This window comes from Bombyx mandarina, chromosome 16 (assembly GCF_030267445.1).
Source record: "Bombyx mandarina strain Sakado chromosome 16, ASM3026744v2".
NCBI classification, from domain to species: Eukaryota; Metazoa; Arthropoda; class Insecta; order Lepidoptera; family Bombycidae; genus Bombyx; species Bombyx mandarina.
Window position 1 is genome coordinate 9,317,770 of NC_143222.1, and position 27,119 is coordinate 9,344,888.

Genomic DNA, 27,119 nt, shown 5'->3' on the forward strand with positions numbered 1-27,119 from the left:
CTTAGAAATGATATATTTAGATCCTTGGCTTGACTTTTAAGTTGTATCCGTTGGCGAACTTCACTGATATAGCGACGTGTAGTTTCAGGTCTTCGATGCAACCCTCCGCTTCTAGCTCAACTTCGCGCACTGCCCACACTACCAGCGTTTTGATCAACGGCTCTGCATACACTCGACCTGTTGATGAAATAGTATTTTTTGTATTTATATTAATAATGCGTTTGGTGAGCTCACATGAGTCGATACCACCCACTTTTTGGTATTCATGATTTTCAGTTTGAAGTCGTCATGCCCTAAAGGACAAAACGTCCGGTGCATTCGTATCAAGCGCTCCAACTGTGTTCGAATCCGGCAGGCAGATGCAATTTTTTCCAAAAAATAATACGTATTTAAAAAATGTTCACGATTTACTTCTACGGTCCGAACGAATCGAACCCGCAAAATTATGATTTGCGTAATTACTGATGGTAGGACGTCTTGTGAGTCCGCACGGGTAGATACCACCGCCCTGCTTATGTCTGCCGTGAAGCAGTAATATTTTTCGGTTTGACGGGTGGGGCAGCCATTGTACTATAAAAATTGAGACCTTAATGAACTCGTGTCTCGAGGTGGGAAGCGGCATTTACGTTGTAGATTTCTATCCCGTAATTACCACCAGCTGAGCCGTGAGCTCGTCCATCCATCCATGCAATAACAAAAAAAAGTGGGATAGCAGTTATGCGTATGTAAGTGAGAATTTACTGTTGATAAGGCATCTTGTGTGTGAGCCCGCACAGTAAGGTATCACCACCCTACTTAATGCTGCTGTAGCAGTAATCCGTTGTCTCTTGAAGGGTAGGGCAGCTGTTTTAATATAGTATCTTGAATTAGAAAAGTATTAGAGATATCGTAGTAATATTTTACACAGAGTTTATATTGACCTAAACAGTCCATCGCCCCCAAGCTGAACGGAATAAAAACATTAGGGCTTCTCTTCTTAACATTTTCAGGGAGGAATCTCTCTGGCTTAACTTTCAAAGGCTCGTCCCAATACCTCGGGTCTCTGTGCAGGTCGTGTATAGGTATCACTAATGTCGTGCCGATTGGAAGCGTGAATTTTCCTGAAATCATTATACATAAGATTTTCAATTTTCAAAATTTAAATTATACAATTCTGATATTAATTTAAATTGTGATATAACTATGTACTGAATTTTTGAAAAGTGGCTTAAGACAATCCCGATTTACATGAGCTGTCACAACCTTCGATCAACAATAGTAACAATTTAATTTAATAGTAACAATAGTTACAATTGTTGATCGAAGTTCACAACAGAATTATAGGACGTTAGCTCAAAAACCAGGTCTGACTACGCTATTAGTTGTTCCATCCTCAAGAAATTGATAGAGGTGTAAATAAAACCTGGGGTGCATGGTATCAGCAGTTATAAATATTTTATGAACAGATATGAGTAGAAGGGTTATTTTGATAATACCCTGAAAAGCTCCCCACGCTTTTTTTACAATAAAATATTTTTTTCTTACACTATTTTTAATTCAAATTTATGAAATTTTATTTTCTATTTTTTAGTTGGATTTTCTATAAATGCGTATTTTTTTAGTTTGTTTTAAACTATTATTTTCGGCTTCAACGGATGTGTAGATGGCTCACGGTGCCCAGCCTGAGAGACTGCTAACATCTACCCTAGCCAGAGCAGTGCTTCGGTGAATTTACCGAATCGGAATCGCGACCTACTGAGAAGATCCGGCGAGACACTCAGTGGGTTGTGTTGTGTGTGTGTATGAGTTAAGTTGCACGTCGAATTCTTTGGACGCAACCAACGGGTTCGATGAAAACTGTGACCGGTTATTGCAATGCCTAAAAACACCGAGTATGGATCGGGAGGATCCGAAATGACGTGCTTAGAGCGACGGCGACTGTGTTGCCCCGTCGTCTAAGATTGAGCATGTAATTAGACAAACTTAATAAAAACTTTAACTCGTTGTCTAACCACCTACCATTGTTAATTGTAATTTCTTCCTCCACAGTTCTTTGTATCAGAGCCGCTATTGACAGATACCTCAGTGCCTCTTGATACACCATATCTAAATAATGTAGATGCTTTAAATGTTCCGCTGTAACATCATTTCGTCCTGAACCGATTACTTCGACAATTTCCTTGTAAACTTTCTCCTGGAAAAACATTTACTTTTACTAAGTTTACACTAATTAAGACTAATAAAATAGGATAGCGGTTTACCCAATGATAGCGATAGCGGTCTATGGACTCTGACAAACCGCTTGACTTTAGTGAGACTCTGAGCTCATTTAGGCCATAAAGATGATGATGATAGAGATCTTTCCTTAAACATTGAATACAACGATATAATCAACCATTACAATAGGAATCTGAAGAGTCCTTAATTTTCAAAATTGCCGCCCAGATTTTACGAAACGAGTCTGCCTGAGTGCAACTGCACACATCAACAACTCGTATGATATCCACGTAGCTATTAACACCTCCGATTTGCAGACGATATCGTTATAATGGCAGAGTCGCTGGAGGATCTCAGCTGTATGCTGGGTGAGCTCAATGCCGCGTCACGACGTGTTGGTCTGGGAATGAATCTGGACAAAACCAAGGACATGTTCAACGAGCATATCATTCGTGGACCGGTAATAGTCGAATCCGCGGTACTCAAAGTTGTGTCAGAATACACCTATCTAGGCTAAATTGTTCAGCTAGGCAGGGCCAACTTTGAGAAGGAAACTGCTAAGCGCATACAGTTGGGCTGGGCTGCGTATGGAAAACTCCGTCATGTCTTAAACTCAGCAATCCCACAATGCCTAAAGACAAAAGTCTTCAACGCTTGCGTACTGCCGGTCATGACGCTGAAACGTGGACATTGACCGTAGGTCTGGTCCGTAAGTTCAAAGTCGCCCAGCGTGCTATGGAAAGGGGTATGCTCGGAGTTTCTTTGATGGATCGAGTCAGAAATGATGAAATCCGTCAAAGAACCAAAGTAACCGACATAGCCCTAAAGATTAGCAAGCTGAAGTGGCAATAGGTCGGACATACGTGTCGCAGAACCGATGGCCGATGGAGCAGACGTGTTCTGGACTGGAGACCGCGTGCCGGTAAGCGCAGCGTTGGGCGTCCCCCTACCCGTTGGACCGATGACTTGCGGCGATATGCTGGGAGAGATTGGATGCGGAAGGCGGAGGGTCGTTCATTGTGGCGGACTATGGGAGAGGCCTACATCCAGCAGTGGAGAGATACAGGCTAATGATGATGATTATGTAGCTATTAAAGGCGAACTAACCACAGAATGTAAATTTTTTGCTTGAAGATATCGGCAACGGCAATCTGATCGATGTTTAAATAACAATAATATTTTCTTTTAGGATTCATCTTATGATTTAACCATCTAATCGTTTTTTTTAGATTTTTTTATCTATTATTTTATTCATTATTTAGAAATTTTTGTGAAATCCACTATATGTATTACCTGCCAGTCAGGAAGGTACGCCAAAAATAATAATACAGCTGACGTTATTTTTGCAGAAGCTTCTTGACTCTAAAAACAAAAAATGAGCTTTTTTAAGTTTCCAAATACATTTTAGAACATTAAGTGAGCCGTGAACATAAGTACATTAACAACAAATTAAGTATATCTCTTAAAGCAATCTTAAAAATGTATCCCTACGGTCTTCGCGAATCGCAGACAAAATTAAATCTACTTTTACGATTTAATCTGTCGTATATGTAGGTTCGTAGCGAATTAATATTGACAGCAAGTCCTCTGTTCGACCACGAAAACTGGAAAGTGTTCGATATATCGTAAATGATAAACGATATGTCGGAAATGATAAAAGCGACAGATTAAACCGTGAAAATAGTTTTAATTTTAACAAGCAGTATTTATCGCAATCGATTGTATCGATTTATAGAGAACAAATCAACCCGATGTCAAATGAGGAGTCATAAATGGTTTTGTGTTTGTAACTAACGGATCAATGAACAAATTATGAAAAAAAAAAAATTACTTACAATTATTCTAGACTAGGAGATGTATGGAACGACGAGGCGACGAGGAAGACACAGCGGAACACACATTGGCGCGTTGCTCTGGATTTGACGAGCAACGCGCCGCCCTCGTCGCGGTAATTGGAGAGGACCTCTCGCTGCCGCGCGTCGTGGCTACGATGCTCGGCAGCGACGCGTCCTGGAAGGCGATGCTCGACTTCTGCGAGTCCACCATATCGCAGAAGGAGGCGGCGGAGCGAGAGAGGGAGAGCTCTCCCCTTTCCGCACCGATCCGTCGCCGTCGAGCCGGGGGCCGGAGGCGGGAATACGCCCGTACGTCCCGGCCCCTGTAGGTGGCGGCCTCCCCCCCGGTGAAGGTCAAGGGGCGACCTGAGGGGGTGAGGCCGCGCGGCGCGCTACCAGCACTCTAGCGCGCTGCCGTGGAGTGAATAGAGCGACCGGTCGACGGTGTATCGCGTCCCGACCCGGCAGGCTGGTTCTGGTCCAGCGGGGTATTCCGGGACACCAGCGGCACCGTCTGGGCGGCCCGACGGGCTGCCGTACCGAGACGGCCGACGTTTCAGAGCCTTCGATTCGCCTCGAAGGCTCCGTCGGCTGGGCGTCCTTGGGGTGAGCCGCGCCGTCTGGTTGTAGTGTTGACCGCGGTAGCCCCCCTACCTTATCCGGGTTCTGACCTCGGAGGGGATCGGACGTCGGGTGTAAGAGTGCAGGGGAGTCGTTTAGTGGGTGGGTCCTAAAATCCTTGGGCCCGCGGTCTGCTCACAACACCATGCAGATCGTTGAGTCTCACATATCCCGCGCGCCCCTTTTGCGCGGGGACCTCGTAGGAGGTTCGGCCCTCTACCCGAAAAAAAAAAAAAAAAAAAAACGGAGATGTATGGAAAAGGTAGTGCAAGGTAGAGGGGGAAGAGGTCGCCCGAAGAAAACATGGATGGAGTGTGTAAATGACGTGTATGACGTGTGTATGAGAGAGAGAGGAGTGAGTGTTGAGATGACGGCTGATAGAAGAGAATGGAGTAGAAAAATTCGATGTGCCGACCCCACCTAGTGGTATAAGGTGGAGAAAAAGAAGAAGAATTACTTACCGTTGTAAACAAAGTCATCGTCTCCCATTTGATTTCTTGTTCTGTCAGCTCACCGGATGCAATGTATCTATCAACTATACCCATTGACTCTTCATCAACATTACCATCCTTCAAAGCTTTACGTCTCTTCTTCAAGAAATCCGAAGTTAATCTGTCTATTTTCTTAACGTAAGCATTCTCTGTCGCTTTTCTTCCCGTTATCCAGTAGACGAAGGGAATTTGTAGCCACCACACAGTCATCTTCGTGAATATTAATTCGTAGAGACTAAAAATTAAACGGAATGCTATTGTTTACCTTCATAGAAGCATTTCATTATGAAGCTATCAGGAGGTTAGAGGATCTATGGATATTACGTTGACTCAATTAAGTACAGTAATTTGTGAATTGCTTAGCTAAGATGGATAGGCGAAGTCAAGGGCTCAACTGTAATGTTGCGATCCTAATGCATCGTTAACTTAAGAATAGACAAATCGGCCCTAGCCAATGATTGGAGGCGCTGGAGAGACATTACCAGAAGTAAAATCATGATGATCAATATAATAACCCTCAGCAGTGAGGAAACGATGCGATGAGGAGGAGATATGAGTTCTAAGGTCTCAGTATAGTTACAGCGGCTGCTCCATCAAACCGAACTACATTACTACTTCGCGGCAGAAATAGGCAGGGTGGTGGTACCTACCCTTGCGGACTCACAAGACGTCCGACCACCAGTAAAAGGCCATAACTTTTTAATATTCGTTGTATCAAAGAGGCACTAATCCTAAGTTATACAAGGCTTTTTCCCTTATTTGCGATCTACAAATTTATTTCCAATATTTTGATAGTGTGGTTTTCTGCGCAATGGTTTGCAAAGATTCTTTATCACATTTTAGAATAGGGTAAAGAATTTAGACGTTACCATAATTTTTTAACTTACTTTTGCGTTTCCAATATAAGGTCACTCATTCCGTCCACGTTTCGTGATTCATCCTTGGACAGGCCAATCAATGTTTCTGGAATATATATCTAACTGTTGACAATGACTCCTGTTGTTGACAGTGATTAACCGAATAATAATTATAGACGGAATCTAAATTTGAGTGTTTTTTTTAAACCATCTGTTAGTTACGACTTAATGTCGCGGGTTTTATACACCCCGTCATGACGTATGCAAGCGTAGTGTTCGCTCACGCGGCCCGCACTAACTTGAAGCGCCTTCAGGTTATTCAATCCCGATTCTGCAGGATAGCCGTCGGAGCACCATGGTTCCTGAGGAACGTGGATCTCCACGATGACCTGGAGCTCGACTCTGTCAATAAGTGTCTACAGTCGGCATAATTGCGCCATTTCGAGAAGGCCGCACGACATGAGAACCCTCTTGTCCTGGCCGCTGGAAACTACATACCCGATCCTGTAGACCGAATGGTAAACAGTCGACGTTGCCCAAAGCACGTCATTACGGATCCACCCGATCCATTAACGATGCTTTTAGGCACCACAAGCACCGGTCACCGTCCTGGTCGAACGCGTCGCTTCCGACGAAGGGCTCGACGAGCGAATTAACCCATAGACATAGCCCACTGAGTTTCTCGCCGGATCTTGTCAGTGGGTCGCGTTTCCGATTCGGTGGTAGATTCTGCGAAGCACTGCTCTTGCTAGGGTCAGTGTTAGCAACACTCCGGATTGGGCCCCGTGAGCTCACCTACACACGTTAGGGTGAAGCTGAAATAGCCTCTCAAGGCTATCAGCATAGGAAAATTAAAAAATTAAAAAAAGACACTTAAAGTATTCAAAGGTCAAGAATAATATGTATAAGGATAATAAAAAACCAGATAATATTATACTGTAAGAGTGGTTTAAATTGTGTCGGCGACTTGTAAAAAACGAAAGAAAATGCTACTACATAATAATATGTTTAAACGGTGTACTGTTTGAATTTTGAAGCACAATTTTTATTTAACAAAGGCTTTTTCATTTTCAAAACAGCGACATATATTTTGTACTCCTTTTAAAAGTATTTCATACAAGCGGCCCGCTCCGGCTCCGCTCGGGACTTTAACAAAAATTTCAACGATATTTGACGTTCTTTTATTTTTAAAAATAAAAGAACACTTATTGCGGCATAACTAGTTAGACATATTCTGTCGCAACACTTTTTGTAAATAATAATGTGTTCTACAAAGTCGTAGTACATTATTTTATTCTATCGTCAATAGTTTTCGCAAGGCACGCGATGTAAAGAATATTTTAGGTGGTTTTTTTTACACCTTGGGTTACATTATTGGTATTGGTTAGTAAGGATCCCTAATTTTGTTCAAAAAATATTATAGCCTATGTCACTCGGGAATAGTGTAGCTTCCAAACAGTGAAAGAATTTTTCAAATCGGTTCAGTAGTTTCGGAGCTTATTCAATACAAACAAACAAACAAATCTTTCCTCTTTATAATATTGGTATAGAAGTATAGATCATAATATAACTGTATTTAAATAAATCTATCTGCTTAATAATAAACTACGAATGTTATTTTAGAAAATATTTCATTAGTAAATTGCGATAATTACAAATTTTATTGAGGGACTCGAAAAAACCTGGGAAAAAAGAACTTTATTATATTGTGGGCTTACGACAAACGCATTGCGTTGTGATTTCAACGACATCATAATAAACGTTGAATGTGACGCCGCTTTGCTTTTTTAGAAGCAAATTAGCCAAGACTTCCGCTTCTCTGTTAAAAACAGCTGAATACAGTTTCACGGCCCGCTTATTGTATGACGGTGTGACAATTTTACGATGATTTCTCCATGTTGGACCTAAAATAAATTTTAGCATCTTGTTACTAGCCTAAAGCCATATAGTATTAGGACAGGGGCTCCCAAACTTATTTTGTGTACTGCCCGCTTTGAAAATAAATTATTTTTTAGCGCCCCTTTTTTTCATCTACATACTTAAAACCACTATAGCGAGAGCTCAGTCGGTATCTAAGAGTCCTCCTAAATGAAATTATAAATCCAAATCTTTAATCTAAAGCCAAATCACCTCCCAAGCTTTTACACAACGCCCCCATTTTTTTCTTATTCTTTGACCGCCCCCCTTTAGGCCTGCAGCGCCCACAAGGGGGCGTTATCGACCACTTTAGGAAAGGCTGTATTAGGACAAAGGTTATCTTTATCATTAACACCAAGCATACGTCTTTTCTATTTTAAAATCCCAGCGAAAACTTTTAAAAACTCTGCTGAACTCGTACTAGGTGCGTCATTTGAGGCCAAAATAGAAGAACTGGCTTAAAATCAAGCTGTTGTTTGTTTTTTTAGTTTGACGTGAAAAATCATTAAATTTTAATATTGATCATTGATATTTTACTATATTGGTTTTTAAAAATGTTATTTTGGTCTGATACGTTGACTCTCCTGAAATAGAGTACGTAAGTTAAATTACTATCTTACCTCCAGTAAGTATTCCCGGCCCAATCGCAGCCTTCATGATCTCATAGGCTGGACCTTTCTGATTCACTTTATTACTAGTTAATAGAAGCTGAAAATGTTTAGTTCGCTTAGTTTAAAATTTAATTTTAACTGAAATCAAATGTACAAATCCACCTGTGTACTCAATTTGAGATGAATACAAGTAAAATTATGTAAAATTATATTAGACTTCGGAATCAAAGTAAATTAAGAAACAATTATTAAGTCTTTAACTATCTATCTATATATATACAAATGAATTGCTGTTCGTTAGTCTCGCTAAAACTCGAGAACGGCTGGACCGATTTGGCTAATTTTGGTCTTGAATTATTGAAGAAGGTTGAAGGTTTAAAAGGTAAATAAATATGAAAATGCTCGGAATTAAATAAAAATAACAATTTTGTTTTTCCTTTCATATGTACCCCGTCGGACGGATTCCTTTTGTTTGTTTGAAGACTTTTATTTATCGATTGAGGCACTACGAAGTCTGCCGGGTCAGCTACATAGTTATAAAATAAAAATAAAATCAAGCGAAAATTCCGTTGAAAAGTTTGCCTAACGACAGATCGATACAGATCAAGCGAATAGAAGCGAGTCAATTTAGTTATTATGTGTTTTTTTCCCTACCTATTCACTGGTAGCCAGCCTAAAGAGCTATTCCAGTTTTGCGCGGTGATTCAGTGTATAGTTATTTAAGTATGTGCTTCACTAAAATGACCTATGGCAAGTTCGGATCAAAGAGTACACACAATAGTTTTTTTAAACGTAAGTAGCGTCCGAATATTACAATAAAACCTTTTTTGAGGTTCAAGCAGAGTTCTGTAAGCAGCAGCTTCGCTCCGCATGTTAGCAACGCTCCGCGTTGTCGATGGGCACGTTAAAAACAAAATTAACTGTTTACACGGTAATAGTAAGATTTAAAATTTAATCAAATAAGATAATTAATCAAGATAATTAAGGCTTAATATTTAAGATAGTAGATCGACAGTGTAAAAATCCTTACCCGTATGTCATCGGGATTTTTGACACAAATGTTTAGTTCAGGTCCCAACCAGATCTTGCAATAATCCCCGTAGGTCCTGAATAGCTGTTCGACCAGTTCTAGAAATTTCTCTAAAACCAATGTTTTCACGACAAAAATGTTACTGTCCATTCAAGAATATATATTTTAGACAAGTTTCGGTATACTACAAGGATAACTAGCCCCCTGTCTTTTGCAGACATATACTGAGACTTAGTACTCGTGTCTCAAGGTGAGTGGCGGCATTTACGTTGTAGATGTCTATGGGCTCTGGCATCACTTAACACAGGTGGGCCGTTAAATCGTTCACCTATCTTAGCAATAAAAATTCCACAGTGGCACCTGAGGATGGTCCTCTGGTCATAGATTACCTCTTTTTTAATTAAATAGAAAAATTATCTCTCAGTCGATGTGGTACGTATGTGAATAGGCCATCCACCCCAAAACAAAGTCTGAATTGAATGGTACAACGTATAACGCGCCGTTAAGCCGGGTGAGTGCTTTCTACCAGAAATAGGCAGGATTGTGGGTAAGCGTACAATGCGCCTACTAGTAAATTTTCTTTAAAAGTTTTATAGGTTCACTCGAGGAGAAGTTCTTGCAAACAAGTAAAAGAAAACAAGAAATTATATAATATATTTGTATATACACGTATGTAGCTTAAGAATTGCTATTATTGGTTGCAAGAAATATAAAGGTATTTATTTTTTTATTTAAGTGTCAGATGGGATCGGATTGTCCCGAGGGAACGTGGGTCTAGTTTGATAAATTCTTCACGCTACATTACGGGTAACGAAGTGAATAGTTAATAGTGAAACGGTAAGTGAATAGCGGTATCGACTTGAAGAGCCCGGAAGCATTATTTAATAGCAAAGAATAACTATAGTTTTATTAATCTTACCTCCTGTATTAACGACAACCAATAATCCATTTCCAATAATCGGCAGAGCTCTTGGTCCTGGCATCGAAGCACTCAATCGGAGCAGCCTTCGATTCTTCCATCTCCAGTATGGCCAATACGCAAAAACTAGTGCTAATAAATAAATAACCGGCCACAACATTTGTATCAAAATACCTGGCGATGAACAGGAATACAACTTTAAAACAAAACTATTAGAGTTCTGTTTATAAAGTTAAATAACTAAAACAAAGACAGTAATCTTCAACTTAGTCTAAGATACTGTACGAAATGACAATTATTTAAGCTACTAAAGTAATAGGTACAGAAACACACAGTGCGCTCTGTTATTTTACAAACTTAACTTTGTTTTCAACCGTGACCGAAATCCATTTTATTTCCGAGAAAATGTTATGTCTCAGATACTCGTAAAACGTACAGAGCTATTGCTAAATTAAACGTGTTCTGTTTAATTTATATCTTATTACCTCGAAGCGCGTCTAAAAGTTTTTAACCTACTTCAAACCTGAAGGGAGGGGAAGGAGGATAAGCATAACATCAAATATACAATATAGTTAATATAAGATATATACTTAGAATTGAAGCAATTTTATCTTCATTAGAAAGCTAAATTTACATTCACATAACATTTTCTCTTTGTACTTTTTGTATTTAATGTTTTGATTTTATATTGGTGTTCATTAAAGGATACTTTACTCTATCAACGAGTGCTCGACCTCCTTGCACCACTTACCCCTCACGCAGTAAGCAACTACTTATCTGTTCCCCTGGCATTACTATGAGCGACGGTAACTACTTGCCATCAATTGGACCTATAGTAGTCTGTTCACGAAGACAACATAAAACTAATGTCACCCCAACCGATTATATTTCTCATTTACTAATGAAAAGTTAACTTTTACCAAAATGAAGTCTCTGTTACAACAGAAGAACTTTTCTACACTTTTTCCCAGTCTTTACGGATACTCTGCCGACGGGGGTCGGACCAGGTTATGTCGGACTCCGCGCCTCCAGTGGAAAAAGAGTGGGGGAGGTCGCGGACCGAGGTCCACTCCCTCCCCCAATTAGTCATAGGAGACTACGCCTTTAGAAAGGCTGGCTGGGCTAAGCTCGGCTCTCGCCAAACCCGCCCAGCTTAACGACTACCGACTAAGCCGTAACGAGCTCCTCCATTCCGGCTGGGCGGGGACCCATGTACCGCCATATGCGCGCCATGGGTCCGCCTTCGCCGGCTCCCGCCCCAATGTTACGTTGGGCGGGATCTGCCACCTGGGACTTCTTCTCCCTCTCACCTCCACCACTCGTGAGAGGCGCACCGGAGCCACAGCGCACCACCACCCCACAGGGTCTTAGTGTCGAGCACCGGGCGCCCCCGCACTCAGCAATCGACGGCCCCTTCAGGAGCCGGGCGGGGGCTTTCTGCCCGCACCACCCGCTCCGCCCGCTTCGCCTTCACTGCCTACGAAACGAGGTCCACGACCTCCTCCTCACGACTTCCTCCTCGGTTCATCGGCAAGACCAGTTCTTCGTAAAGCCCTGGTCTTCCTTGTGCCCGACGGAGGCTGGACGTCCATCGGGGTCGTCGTCTCGTCGAGTTGGCTTCGGTCTGCAGCAACGGGTGCGGCTGCGGGTGCAGCGACGTCCTCTCTCCTCGATTTTCTCGAGGGCCTTACACAGGCCTTGCCCCCCGAAGTGTGGTCCGCTGGTCTCCCGGCCGAGGCGCAGACGGCGCATCGTGGTGCCAGTGTGCATCCGGATGCCACGTGGCTGGTCTGTTCGCACCGGTAGTAGTCGTAACTGCGGTCAACCGACGACGGGCACCGGGCGCCCACATGGCTCAGCGCGTGGCAGCGGAAACATTGTAGCCTCCGGGCCTCCAGCAGGCGGACGCGAACAACGCTCCACCCGATGCGCAGCTTCATCACTGCGACAATCTTCTTCGCCGCTGCTATCGGGCAACGGACGAGAACTTGGTCCATTCCTCCGGGTCCGGGCTTGATAGAGCCAGCTTTGACTGCATCGACGGAGCATTCGCCGATGTGCGCAAGTTCGGTGCATATCTTTTCCTCCTTCAGTGGTCACCATCGGTCTTGTCACCGTTACTCTCTTGGAAGAGAGAACCTCCTTGAGCTTCTCGGCCAGCAAGTCGGCCTTCACTTTCTGGTCCTCGTCGCTCACTATGAGTAGGTATTAACTTTTCTACCCTGCAAATCGGAGCGCATAATTATTATTGCATGTCAGAAAATTTTGAAATGAATAAAATAGTGGTATGGTCAAGGACGGTATAGACGGTATAGTGGTATGATCAATGATGTTATTTCACTACATCTTTAAGAAAATCATCTAGTTAAATTTTGATTAAGACGTTTAATCATAGTACACACATAGATATTTAATTTCATTTTATCAAACATCTATAATGCTATCCTAATTCAGTGGTCGCCAAACTTATTAGCCAAAGAGCCAAATGAACATGAAAATAAAAATATGAACATTAAAATAATAATAATAAAAAAATCGGAGCCAAATCTCTTTGTTTAGTAAACTTTTATTACACTAAATAAGTAGTGCACTAAATGCAGAGCCGCACTTATGAAGCCCAAGAGCCACATGCGGCTCTGGAGCCGCACTTTGCCGACCACTGTCCTAATTCAACTCATTTAATTCCATTTGATTTGATTAAATTTTTCCGTTTAATTTAATTCATTTTCATTCAAATTAATATAACTAATATGGCTTCAGCCTTTGTAACAAAATATTTATTAGCAAGAATTACATTCCCTATGCCGGTTCAAATGACCAATAAAAAAATAAAAATGACGTAATTACTTGCCGTCAATTGAGAAAGAAAATTCAAAATTTTGAATTTGAAGTTTACGGTACAAAATTACTTCACTGAATTATGAAGCTATTGTTTTCAAAATAACAAAATATTAATAATACATAATTGTAATACATCACATATTAATTAATTACTTTAATTACGTTGTGTTAATGTGAGTTATAAAAGGTATTAAAGTTTTTATCGAATGGAAAGTAGGTAACACGACGGTTGTCTACAAGTTTTTTTTAAATGAGCTTGTCTTTTTAGATGCCTTCCGTCTATACATTTTCCCGGAGTGATAACGAGATACTTCAAGAGTTGCTGAAGGTATTTAACACGGCAAGGGGTACAGCACGAGAACAGTGGTCCATACAGGCGGAGCTGTTAGTGGAACCAGTTGGATGGGATGCGCTTTGGAAATTATCAAAAGAATTTTGTAAGAAATTCGGTAAGTACAAACTTAAGTATCTACATTACAAAAGCATTAATCATATTCACGGAAGTATAATCATTATTAGATCCAGTACCTGCACTATAATAAGTACAATTTTATTCTATTCATTTTTCAGAAGTTCGCTACCCTTGCATAGCATATGTCACAGTCACTTCAGTGGACTTTGAGAACTTGTCGTCATCTGTCGATGTACTAAGCGTGCAGCATGAAGCAGTCACTCTCCCGGAGTCAGTTGTCGATGTTCCACTAGTGGAATTGTGGCCAACCACAAAACAACGTGAACAATGTGTGAATGCTGCAACCACTGCAGAGTTCATTGATCTACTCAGGTAAAGAATAATTGTGTATCAGATCTTCATTTTGATATTTTCATAGTAGCATATATCAGTAATGAATTAATGTTCCCAATGCTAAATGAGTGAATACCCTATAAGTTACAATAACCGTTGCACAACCAAAGGCACAGAGGCTCAAACTGAAAAACTGAATAAACAAATATAAAATTAAAACCATTTTTTTTACTGTACTCAGATTTTATTACAACGACATTTGGATGCCATGGGATGACCAGGATGATAAGATCGTATTACCAAACACGGTAGAAGACCGTATGCAGCTTTGGTCTGACATGCACAATGGGACCATACCACACTGTGTAGCACGATCTATAACATTACTGAGAAGTAGTGCAATAGATGCACACAATAAACTAAATGTTTTAGATTCTTCACTGTGTGAAGAGGATGTGGAAAATGATGATGGTAATTTGATATTATTTTTATATATAGCTATATATTAGGTTCATTATCATTGGAATCATTAATGATTAATGACTGACTTGGTAGTTTAATAGTTAGTGTTGAGAGAGTCATAGATTCATGAACAGATTATGAACAGATTTGATTGCTCTTTGTTGAGGTGTTTATTTTCTACATATACATATTTAACATATATAAGTATGTATATCAATGCCTGGGACCGGAGAGGCTTGCGAGAATTGTTCCTGGCTATTATTATTATCCTTTTTTTTTCTCCACCTTATCCCATTAGGTGGGCTCAGTACTGCAAATTTGTCTGTTCCATTCTCTTCTATCAACCGTCATCTCAACACTTACTCCTCTCTCTCTCATATCTTCATTCACACACTCCATCTATTTCTTCTTCAGTTGACCACTTCCCCCTCTACCTTGTATTACCATTTCCATAGATCTCCTATTCACATGCATCTGCTGTCTATGCATTAAATGTCCATACCATGCTAACTGGGTATTATTATTATTATTATTATTTACTATAAATTTATAGCAGTCAGAGTCGAATTATCGAATTATGGAAAAGAGGTTTCTTATACAAAATACTTTGGGATTCCCTGCTTTAAATAAAGTTTTTTTTTCCACCTAAGCTGATAACCTTAAGAGGCTATTTCAGCGTAACCTTAACTAGTAGGTGAGCTCACGGGGCTCAAACTTGACGACATTGCTAACATGAACCCCAGCAAGAGCCGTGCTTTGCAGAATCTACAATCGGATCCGAAACGCGACTCACTGAGAAAATCTGGCGAGAAATTCAGTGGGCTGTGTCTGTGGGTTAATTTACTCATCGAGACCTTCGTCGCAAGCGACGAGTTCGATGAGAACGATGACCGAAATTATGATGAGGAATATTTAAAAGACATTAAGTTACATACAGCAATGGTATATAAAACCCCTGTTCTTGATATTACATTATTTTAATGGTCTCAAAAATGTGTGCATTGCAGATTCACTTCTACCCCCGAACTACATATCACAATGTGCAGAGCTAAATGCTCGTTTAGACGGGCTTATGTCGCAGTGGACACTGTATGAAAACCCTCTGATCAGAGAACAGTATTTGGCCAAAATGAAACACAAATGGCAAAAAAAGAAAAGTAAGAAAAATGTAAGTGTAAACTAATGTTCTGTGGCCTAATTTGATTTTTTCACTGATAGTAATGTAAGTCACCACTGGAGAACTACCATCTTGCTATTTCTACTGCAAAAAGCTGTAAAGGGTGACCACAGTACAAATAATATAATTATATTAAAACCAAAAGGTGGGTGGTGGTATTCTCATTGTCTATGAACTCCAGTCATCCATTCACATGATGTAGTCTCTGAAGTTACACATACCTCTAGTGTAATAAATATGAATGGTAAAAGTAGTTCAATAAAATTTATCGCCACATTGTAATTTTATTTATTTATTCTATATGCTGAGATATTGTAAATGATATTTAATTCCATATGTAGTTTTTCTTGTATCTTAAGCGCTTAATGAGGTAATGATTGAAAAAAAAGAACTACAACACTATCAAAAATAGAAGCAAGGGGTTTGCAGTTTGGTTCATATTGTCTTATCTCCAGCACAATTGACAAAAAACAAACAAAATGGTGTTAAATATTACTTTATACACTCACTACATCAATAACAAAATTACCAAGTATTCTCAAGGCCTGAATTCGGAATAATAATGTCTGTATTTCTCTCTGGAATTTGATGCACCCATCATAAGTCCTTGGAAACTAAACATTCGTCTTCTCAATTAATACTATTTTTAATGTACAATGTATAAATCTATATTTGTTGTATATTTTTGCAGGTGGTAGCACTCTGGCAAGGAGGTTCCATATTTGAATTTGATGAGATCTCTAAATTCCTACGTTCTCGTCTCACCAATGACTGCACCTTGACCGTAATGGTCTCGGCAGAAGACGGCCTCACTCTCGAACCGGAGGAAGTCGTGGTGTGCAGTAAACATTACGAAATACCAGAAATGCCTCTTCTTCAAATATCTATATGCAGTTATAAAGGTGATTAATAAGTTTTTTTTAATTAATTTTTTATTGCCCTCGTAGGTAGATGAGCATATGGCCCATCTAATGGTGAGTGGTTATCGTCGCCCATGGACTTCAGCAGTGCCAGGGGCAGAGGCAAGCCACTGCCTACCATTAACAACTTGGTAAATTTTGTTGTCCCTACAAACTGCGAAACCGGAACTGTAATGCTTGTCGCATCGTGATGGTTCGCTAGACTTCCAGTCTCAAGATGGTTCACAAGAACTCTGTTGGCCAGTTATGAATCTATCTAGAAATTCTAGTAAAAATTAAAGATATTATTTTTAATGAAATAATATTAATAGATATATTAATAATTATGATCTAATATAACAGTGACTTTGATCTTTAAAATACATTAAACTTTCCCTACGTTCTTAATAATGTTAACATTTAAAAAAAGCTTATTAAAAATACTTGATGGCATTATTGGGTTCCCAATTTTTGGGGGATTATTCTCATTTTAAAGATAATGACCATTGTACAATGTATCTACTTAAAGTTGAAATTACATAATAATATTGTGAGTCTTGTATACAGGCGCGACCCTAAGGGCGACCGACATGCGTTCGTGGCTGCTGATGCTAAGTGAGGATTGTCGTCTGCGTGACCTGACCCTGCACTGCGCCCTTGTCAACACCGTGCTGCTGATGCGAGCCGGGACGTTGCATATAACCAATTGCGCCTTCCTGGATGATTCAAAAAATGCACAGGCTAGTACTACCTCCCTTGAGTGTTTAAAACTAATCCCTAATCAGACCCTTACTCGTGGTAGGATGTCTTGTGAGTCCGCACGGGTAGGTACCACCGCCCTGCCTATATCTGCTATGAATCAATAATGCGTTTCGGTTTGAAGGGTGGGGCAGTACTGTAAAAAGTGAGACTTGAAAACTCATATGTCAAGGTGGGTGGCGGCATTTACGTTGTAGATGTCTATGGGATCCGGTAACCACTTAACACCAGGTGGGCCGTGAGCTCGACTACCCATCTAAGCAAAAAATAAAAAGAAAGAATTTAGTTTAAACGTTACATAATCTTTTGTTGCAAAATAAAAGTTAGTTCTATTGATGCTAATTTCACATATAATCTCTAATTAGTGTTCCTGTTAATTATTATTCAATCAATATAAAAAAATTCAGAGGCAGCAATATTATTAATAAAACAAATATATGAGTCGACTATTATCAAAGGCGGCAATCTGACTTTTGGACAATGATTGGTAAATCAGAAAAACGAATTATTGACTTTGTATTCCATTGGCAGTCACAAAACTCTTCGGAACGACATCTTAGATAAATAACAGGTTAACTATTAACCTTTATTTAATGCAAGTTTTGAACCGTATTCTTTGAAGGAGACGATTATATTCAAATAAATCTGTATTGACATATCAATAAAATTTTTTTGTCCAAATGTACAGATTGCCGCCTTTGATAATAGACGACTCATATGATGACATGGTGATTTAAGATTATTGCAGACTGGAAAATATTTTTTTTCTACCTTTGATTTCAGAGTGATTTTGCGCAAGGCATAGTTGCCATGTCGGGTGCTAAGATCCTGATCGAAGACTGCACATTTGACAATTTCTATTCCGGCATAGTTATACATAATGGGGCTCAGGTATGTACTTATATTTCACTGTACAACTGACTGTCTTTTTTTTTTTTTCTTAGATGGTTGGATGAGCTCACAGCCCACCTGGTGTTAAGTGGTAACTGGAGCCCATAGACATCTACAACGTAAATGCGCCACCCACCTTGAGATATAAGTTGTAAGGTCTCAGTATAGTTACAACGGCTGCCCCACCCTTCAAACCGAAACGCATTACTGCTTCACGGCAGAAATAGGCAGGGCGGTGGTACCTACCAGTGCGGACTCACAAGAGGTCCTACCACCAGTAATTCCGCTAATTAATATTTTGCGGGTCTAATTTTTATTACACGATGTTATTCCTTCACTGTGAAAGTCAATCGTGAACATTTGTTAGATACATATTTCATTAGAAAAATTGATACCCGCCGGCGGGATTCGAACACCGGTACATCGCTACATACAAATGCACCGGACCTCTTATCCTTTAGGCCACGACGACTTCAACTGTGTAACTAAAGTATAACCCTAAGATGTTGGTCCGATACAAAACGAAAGTCGCTATAACAACGAATATCGAGAGCATCTTGAGAAATATCGCGTACGACATATTTAAAAAAATAGATTCCGACTTAAACGAGCTTCTCTGATAATTATTTAATTGATTACTTAAATCTGAATGGAGTGATCAAATCAAAACGCCTAAGCGAGACGTAGTCAAGTTATCTTTATCTTTCCATAACGTTTAAACGACCGTCTTTTTTTAATTTTATTGCTTAGATGGGTGGACGAGCTCACAGCCCACCTGGTGTTAAGTGGTTTCTGAAGCCCATGGACATCTACAACGTAAATGCGCCACCCACCTTGAGATATAAGTTCTAAGGTCTCAAGTATAGTTACAACGGCTGCCCCACCCTTCAAACCGAAACGCATTACTGCTTCACGGCAGAAATAGGCAGGGTGGTGGTACCTACCCGCGCGTGCTGTGAAGATAATATTGAGTGATCTTCATATTTTTTAAATATGATTGTATTAATATACACGAAGAATGCAGTAATAAATGTTCAAAGTAAAAGAAAACATTATTTATGGCATGACTAATCGTTTCAAATGAAGGAAATCATATTTAGAACAAGAACTCTATTATAAACCTATAAATATAAGAAAAACAGAAAATTACTAAGATTACTAAGTAAATCATTGAAATTCGTCACACCCAATTAAAAAAAAGGTTATAATAAACATAATGTACATATTTCTGTGCTATATGATTGACCGTAACGATGAAGTGCCTTTTATTGTTTTTTATTTATTGCACGGTTGAGTTGAAGACTTAAGGTCTATTTGGATATCACAATGTAGAATATCCGATTAATTAATTACTCATTTATTATTTCTTACCATGTTTCCGTCGTTTCGAATACCTATTTTGTAGTTGTCGTCGTCACGGAAGACGAATGTGTTGTTATTCTTTAAAATATAACTAATAAATAAGAGATGTTTAGTGCAGACTACAGAAATAACAGGGATGTCCAAGACTCAATTGTATTGTTATATCGTTTATACCTTCAAACCACCCAACCACTCGTATAATGAAGCATAACAAAATAAGTATCCCTATTTATTTATTTTAATTATGATGTTTTTTTTTTATATTGGTAGCCGTACATGAACGCTAGTAGTTCTAATAGGTTACCTGATTGATTTGATTGAAAGGAACGATTTGACCACTGAGTTTTTCGTCGGATCTTCTTAGTGGGTCGCGATTCTGATCCGGTGCGAGATTCTGTAAAGCACTGCTCTTGCTAGGGCTAGTATTAGCAAATTCTCTCAGCCTGAGCCCGTGAGCTCACCTATACGTCCGGGCGTAGCTGAAGTAGCTCGTAGGCTACCAGCGAATAGGCATCTTGAGACATCAGATCGATGTTTCAATTGTATACAACTTAATTATGGTCTATAGGCTAAGACGTCCGGTACACTCGTATCGAGCGGTGCGACAGAGCCGGTGTTCGATTCCCGCTGACATTTGTAATGAAATACTTACTTAACACAAGCTCACGAATGGTTTCAGCGATGAACAAATAAATCATATTGCACAACAAGAAATATGTGCTTGTGATGTGTTGTATTGTGAGCATAATAAATAAAAATAAATAAATAAATCAACAAAACTGCTGGGCCTTTTTTTTCGTAGGTAGGAGGCTATCAGCATAGGTGAGCATATAGGTATGCTGATAGCCTTGAGAGGCTATTTCAGCTTCACCCTAACGTGTGTAGGTGAGCTCGTGGGGCTCAAACCGGAGTGTTGCTAACACTGACCATAACAAGAGCAGTGCTTCGCAGAATCTACCGACGGTTCCGAAACGCGACCCACTGAGAATGTCCGGCGAGAAACTCTGTGGGTTGTGTCTATGGGTTAATTCGCTCGTCGAGCCCTTCGTCGCAAGCGACGGGTTCGACGAGGACGGTGACCGGTGCTTGTGGTGCCTAAAAGCACCCCTAATGGATCGGGAGGATCCGTAATGACGTGCTTTGGGCGACGTCGACTGTTTACCATTCGGTCCACAGCATCGGGTATGCTCGGTCAGTTTCATTGCGTATCATCCTGATTCAGGTGGAGCTTCGTAACTGCATCATCAAACGTTGCGGCGTCGGGATCCAGATGTATTGGGGCGCGCGCGTCGAGCTGAACGCCACCACGATCATGGACTGCGCCGAGAACAGCATACGTTGCGAGGTGGAAGCCGGCGCTTGTTCGAAATACACTGAGTGAGTTTTGCTGAGCTGTTCCTATTCGAGGGGATGCGCGGGTCCTACAAAGACGTTGCTCTATTTGCCTCGGGGTAATGAAACCACAGATAAAAAAATATCTTTTTTTAAAGCGATTTTGTGACCTGGTAATTAAGACCTTTAGGTCAACTGTTATTTTAATTTTAATGAAAACTTCTTTATAAGAAAATGATATAATGAAATGAAATGAAGTGAGATGAGATAAGATATAAGATACAAGACGTATCCCTAAAAATAAAAAGGCTAAAATGAAAATAGGCGGGACACATGGTCCGGGTTCTACAAAGACGTTGCTCTATTTGCTCCGGGGTAATGATACCACAGATAAAACATTATTTTTCGTAATGTTTGTAAAAATTTATTTTAAAATTATGTCAAGTGTAAAGTAACGAAAATATCTTCATCGTCATTTCCTAACAAAAAACCAGCAAAACAATGTTTGTGAATAAAATAAAATCAATGGTTGTAGGCAATGTTTTTTTTTTATATTAAAGTTTTTATATGACCAAATTAATCAGTACTAATGTTGTTGTTTTTTTCCTTCACAGTGTGAAAGGTCTACAAATTAAGACGAATTGCCGAATCGGTAGCGGAAACCTTTCGAAGGAGGTACTTATCGTCGGACAAGAAGCGACGATCATTTGAAATATTATTTGTCACAATTAAACGTAGCCCGAATTACCTCACTGCTATATATATATATATATACAGAACAATACCTAATTCTGTGCAATCTTTTATAGGAAAACAGTGAATACACTGGTATACATGAGTAATGAAAAAATAATGTGCCATAGGAATTGAATCTCGTAATAACGGTGTGTTCATATATTTTCTATATATGTATTTAATAACGTGTTAGATTCAATAGGTAATTATAAACAATTCAATTATCCGTCAGTTTTAAAATGGGTACGGGGGTATGGCAACCCCGAGTAGCGTTTCATGTTCTCAACTTCAAATTATAATTTGCGTAATTACTGGTGGTAGGACGTCTTGTGAGTCCGCGCGGGTAGGTACCACCACCCTGCCTATATCTGCCGTGAAGCAGTAATGCGTTTCGGTTTGAAGGGTGGGGCAGCCGTTGTAACTATACTTGAGACCTTAGAACTTATATCTCAAGGTGCTTGGCGCATTTACGTTGTAGATGTCCATGGACTCCAGTAACCACTTAACACCAGGTGGGCTGTGAGATCGTCCACCCATCTAAGCCATAAAAAAAGTAAAGGGCAGCACGCTTGTGTGTCCATGTTTTTGCACAGAATTTTTAACACTCGAACTATGTAATAACGTTGTCATTGCAGAAGTCCATTAATTCTATCTTCTAAATTTCAAACTTTCTTGCAAAAATTGAGTGCTAAATTTATGTTTTTTTTTTTATAATGGTCACCAATTGTGAATCACATTAACATCTTGTATATGATCTGTAGTCAATTAACACTTTTTTTTAATTTTAATCCGATAGTGAACTCATTTACATAATTCAACTCTGCTAATATTTTTTTTTTAAAATAGCTTCAATGTTAAATTAATATTTTGGGGATTCTTGCAATAAACAATGGGACCACGGGGAAAATGTAGTTGCTCTATCTCTCTCGCACGTGCTGGTGACGTCACAACCCTCGATGTATGTGAATAATTTTCTTTTCAATCAACAACTACTGCAAAATTTTTTAAAGATAATAAATATGTACGTAATATAATTTGGTGTTGATTTAATAAAAAAATGTGTCAACTACCTATTCTGTTTGTTTGTAAAGCTTTAGTTAGTTTGGTCAGAGACATTAAAATGGAGATTTTTGAACATTCCGGTATTGTTTCTTTTATGCTTCAATGTGTCGTATCTAGAAAATAAATGAATCCGTGTACTGAATTTTTTTTTGTCTATTTTTGTCGCACGCATTGGAACACTTACCGGTGCGACAAGGACAAATGTTATGTACGTAGGAATAAACACTCAATGGATTTTTATGTGCCTTATTTTGTATAGAATGTAAACTGCAGCTTTAAAAGTATGTAATTATAATGTTCATTAATATGCGTGTTTCGTAATTAACATAATATGTTATTGTAATTAAATAAAATGTTAAAAGTATTTGTGTTGATTGAGTTTTTTTTTTAATTGTGGTAGTTAGCTGCAGGGTTCCATTAAGGCTTACCAACATTAAAGTCAAAATGGGCGATCGCAGATGGTGTAATGTTCCGAGTATGCCATCGCTTGAGTTTGGATGAAATCTATAATTCCCTTTTAAGACACCCACTGATAGAGATAGGGCAGAGTTAACTTTTACTAAGCACATAGTTGGTCGTGGCCTAAAGGATAAGGGCCGAGTCACACCGGAATGGCAGCGTCCGACAGCGGCCGGCGGCGATGCCAGCGGCCCCCGTCGTCGCCGCTGGCAGCCTCGCGCGGCCTCTAGACTGCACGCGCCCAGTCTCCTCTTGACTAGTTTAGTTTCGTCATTTGGCAATGATCGTGTAATAAAAATGAAACCCGCAAAATTATAATTTGTGTAATTACTGGTGGTAGGACCTCTTGTGAGTCGACGCGGGTAGGTACCACTGCCCTGCCTATTTCTGCCGTGAAGCAGTAATGCGTTTCGGTTTGAAGGGTGGGGCAGCCGTTGTAACTATACTGAGACCTTACAACTTATATCTCAAGGTCGGTGGCGCATTTACGTTGAGATGTCTATGGGCTCCAGTAACCACTTCACACCTGGTGGGCTGAGAGTTCGTTCACTCATCCTAGCATTAAGAAAAAAATTGTTAACGTTTTTATCCTTGTCGCGATCGTTAGCCCTCAACCACAAGCTAAGCTTTAATACCCGGGCGTTATAAGGATTCTAATCCGGTGATAGATACATTCGCAAAGCTGTCATGGGGTTCTTAGCGTTGACAACTCGACCCAGACCAGCTTGGTGAAGGTAAAAAGATCACAGTCACCAATACCTAAATAAAATAAATCAAAATCAGACATGAAATTGGTTCATGATAAACATTCAATAACAGTTACATTTGTGTTTTTTTTTTGTTTTAAATTAGAAAGATACAAAAAAAATAACCAATACTTGAATAAAATTCATGATACCGTGGTTGGCAGATATTTTCCACACACATATTTCTCATTACAGTTTGTAGTAGTAGGTAATTATTACTCCCGACTTAAAAATTAGGCTTAAAACGCCTAAGTAAAACGTCTTTGATTCAAATAAACGAGCATAGAAAAAAAACATCACGAAGAAATCGCAAAAAATAGCTAATAGTAACTAAACAATGAAAATTTGTGCCCAACGGACGAAATTATCGCTTCCATAGCTTAGCTTAGCTATCAAAAATAAAAATAAATATTTAGTTAATAATTATAAGCTTAAGTAAGGTTTGTTGTAAAATAATTAAATTTGTTAATGTTAAGACAATTTTCGGATTGTCAAATAGCAAAACTGTTGGTGGGAGCAATTACAGTAGTGGGGACGTGACATAGTAAAAAAGGCGGTAGTCTGAAAAAACGGGACAGAAATCAGTGTATTGGGTAGTGAGCAGATGTCTTAAGATTGTAAAAGTGGAGTTACAAATAAAGCAATACAGAATTAAGTAAACTACTGCAATCTGTGTATTATTTCCTGACTGTTGTAAGTGGAGTTCTACACATATGTATGCAGGAAAGGTAAAAACAATTTTGGAATGATAAGTTGTGAGCGTGGAGTTAATTTGTACCTACAACACTAACTCTATGGTTGTGAGTGAGAGAGGAGATTTTAGGAAAGAGAAAGGGAGGAAGCAAGATGGCGAAAACGATTGAGTGAAACGTGCGTGCGGAAAAATGTGTTAACTAATCTTTCATTGGAATAACATCACCAATTGATATAAAAGGGAAGATTTATTATTATAATGATAAACTACAGTCCGGTGCATCGAAGTTTTACTTATCCGCCACAATCCCAATTTAACATAAACTATTTAATTAAAACACAGAAACCTTGTTCTAAAAAATACTGCATAAACCGCTGATTCTATATAATGAAACATCTTTACGTGCGACGTAATTTAAGACCACACTATATGATTAATGATTACCGTAAAACATTCACAACGATCAGCCATGTGTCACATCAAGTTTTCTAATTGGTGTTTAATTTGCCGTGAAATATTTTTAAGACGAAGAAATTATTACATTTTATTTAGTGATGTGAAACATAAGTAATTAATGCTATGATCAATTACAGCTACCTCCGCTTTTATAATATGACAGCTTAAAAAAAATTAAGGACTTACTAGGTACTAATGAATGGAAAATTTAAAGCCCCGAAAATGTTGTGGGAAATAAAACAGAGCGTTAACAAAAATTGCTATGGCTTTTATTAAAATATAACTAAAAAAATCAAATACACAGAATTTATCCCTGCGCTAAAACCTCAGAATTTATAATACTAATAAATTATGTATCATATAACATTTTATCGAAACAGTATGAAATATGTTTCCGAGTATACACGTGCTTTAAGCATTATAAGAAAAGGGTTTTATTTACCATCTTCTCTTATTCAATGATAATCGTACGTACCTATTTAAAATAGTACTTTAATCCAATCGGACCTCGACCTTAATCCGTACAATTTTTATTTGTGCAAAATATATATTTTTTATAATTTAATATCACAATTAGAGCATAACAGAAAAAATATACCAAAAGGGCTACTTTTGGACCAAAGGAAAAATATAATTTTTTTTAATATTGTTGAAATTTGTGTTTTTAATCGAGAAAAAGAGACAGAGATATAGAGGCGTGGAGAGGGGAATACAACTTTCACTACAACTGCAGGGAGCAGGCAGATTTCTTATTTTATTTTTAAATTCCAACGCGTTTTGCAATATTGAGGTCACAAGCGCATGTTTGTGACCCTCTCGCTCTTTTACGTCACACAAAAAGTCCGATTATTGAAATTCATTTATATATTTTTACCGTGCTCGAGTGCTTCCAACTTTCCAACCAGGCCTTTACCCTCCATATTTCCAACCCAATACACATGTTCAATAGCATTTTATTAATTAACAAAATCTGTTTCAAGTTCAATGTACTGATTTTACATCGGCGTTCAACAGCGTTGATATCATACAATAGGGCCGCATTAACTTATATAATGTATTAAAAAAAAGAGAGACCTACTACGTGGGGAGTGCTACCTGGGGAGTGCTCTGAGGAATTGTTCGAGATGATACCGTCATCTCGTTTTGACCATCGCACCGCCCGCCACCGGAGTAGAGTTCATCCATACTACCTGGAGCCAGTGCGATCATCCACAGTGCGTTTTCAGAGGTCTTTTTTCGCTTATAAATGGCAGTAGATCATTAGATGGCTGATTACGGCCAATGGAAGATATTTACCCGCCTGCGATTCGAAACACCGGTGCATCGCTCAACACGAATGCACCGGATATCTTATCCTTTAGGCGACGACGACGACAATAAGGCAATATGCAATAAGGATGAACCAAAGACGATTGGTTTTTTTTTAAAGTCAGTGCCAAAATACATCGGCCCACATTAGTCCACGCAGTGATACTTCTAAGGACATTTCCGTTTATATTACTACTAAATGAACAAAAATAAAATGCAAAACATTTTTAGCAAAGGGTTCTTCGATCGACAGTACTGAAGTATTGAATATTGCTTTGTCTAAAACGTAAATTTATTTCAAAATACCAATACAATTTTCAAAATACCAATACCTTTACTGGTGGTAGGACCTCTTGTGAGTCCGCGCGGGTGAGTACCACCACCCTGCCTATTTCTGTCGTGAAGCAGTAATGCGTTTCGGTTTGAAGGGTGGGGCAGCCGTTGTAACTATACTTGAGACCTTAGAACTTATATTTCAAGGTGGGTGGCGCATTTACGTCGTGGATGTCTATGGGCTCCAGTAACCACTTAACCACCAGGTGGGCTGTGAGCTTGTCCACCTATCTAAGCAATAAAAAAAAACATAATTTACAATCAACAATACCGCGAGTTACTAAAAATAATCCGTGCGGAGTCCGCTTCGAATCCGCGATCCCAACGAAGCGCGCCCGTTAGCACTTACCTCCTCAGCGGAAGTGCATTTTAAACACAACA

At 39.3% G+C, this 27,119-nt stretch overlaps 2 protein-coding genes across 3 annotated transcripts; one reads left to right on the plus strand and one right to left on the minus strand.

Annotated features, from left to right (window-relative positions):
• Positions 1-11,812, minus strand: LOC149501334 (cytochrome P450 4g1-like). Its single transcript, XM_089733501.1, has 10 exons — positions 10,478-11,812; positions 9,559-9,668; positions 8,538-8,625; positions 7,719-7,904; positions 6,031-6,106; positions 5,114-5,378; positions 3,490-3,558; positions 1,999-2,173; positions 921-1,100; positions 1-177 (listed from the first exon to the last, which is right to left on the minus strand). The coding sequence occupies exons 1-10, from the start codon at positions 10,635-10,637 to the stop codon at positions 17-19; spliced, it is 1,470 nt and encodes a 489-aa protein (XP_089589627.1). The 5' UTR covers positions 10,638-11,812; the 3' UTR covers positions 1-16.
• Positions 11,813-13,306: 1,494 nt separating this feature from the next.
• On the plus strand, positions 13,307-23,106 carry nesd (SHC binding and spindle associated nessun dorma). Of its 2 annotated transcripts, none has more exons than XM_028180806.2 (10): positions 13,307-13,505; positions 13,587-13,767; positions 13,889-14,102; positions 14,305-14,534; positions 15,533-15,693; positions 16,394-16,604; positions 17,169-17,341; positions 18,144-18,251; positions 20,836-20,990; positions 21,560-23,106. In XM_028180806.2, the coding sequence occupies exons 2-10, from the start codon at positions 13,587-13,589 to the stop codon at positions 21,654-21,656; spliced, it is 1,530 nt and encodes a 509-aa protein (XP_028036607.2). In that variant the 5' UTR covers positions 13,307-13,505; the 3' UTR covers positions 21,657-23,106. The 2 variants fall into 2 exon arrangements, with proteins under 2 accessions (XP_028036607.2, XP_089590146.1); XM_089734020.1 differs by having other exon boundaries at positions 13,337-13,491.
• Positions 23,107-27,119: the final 4,013 nt, after the last annotated feature.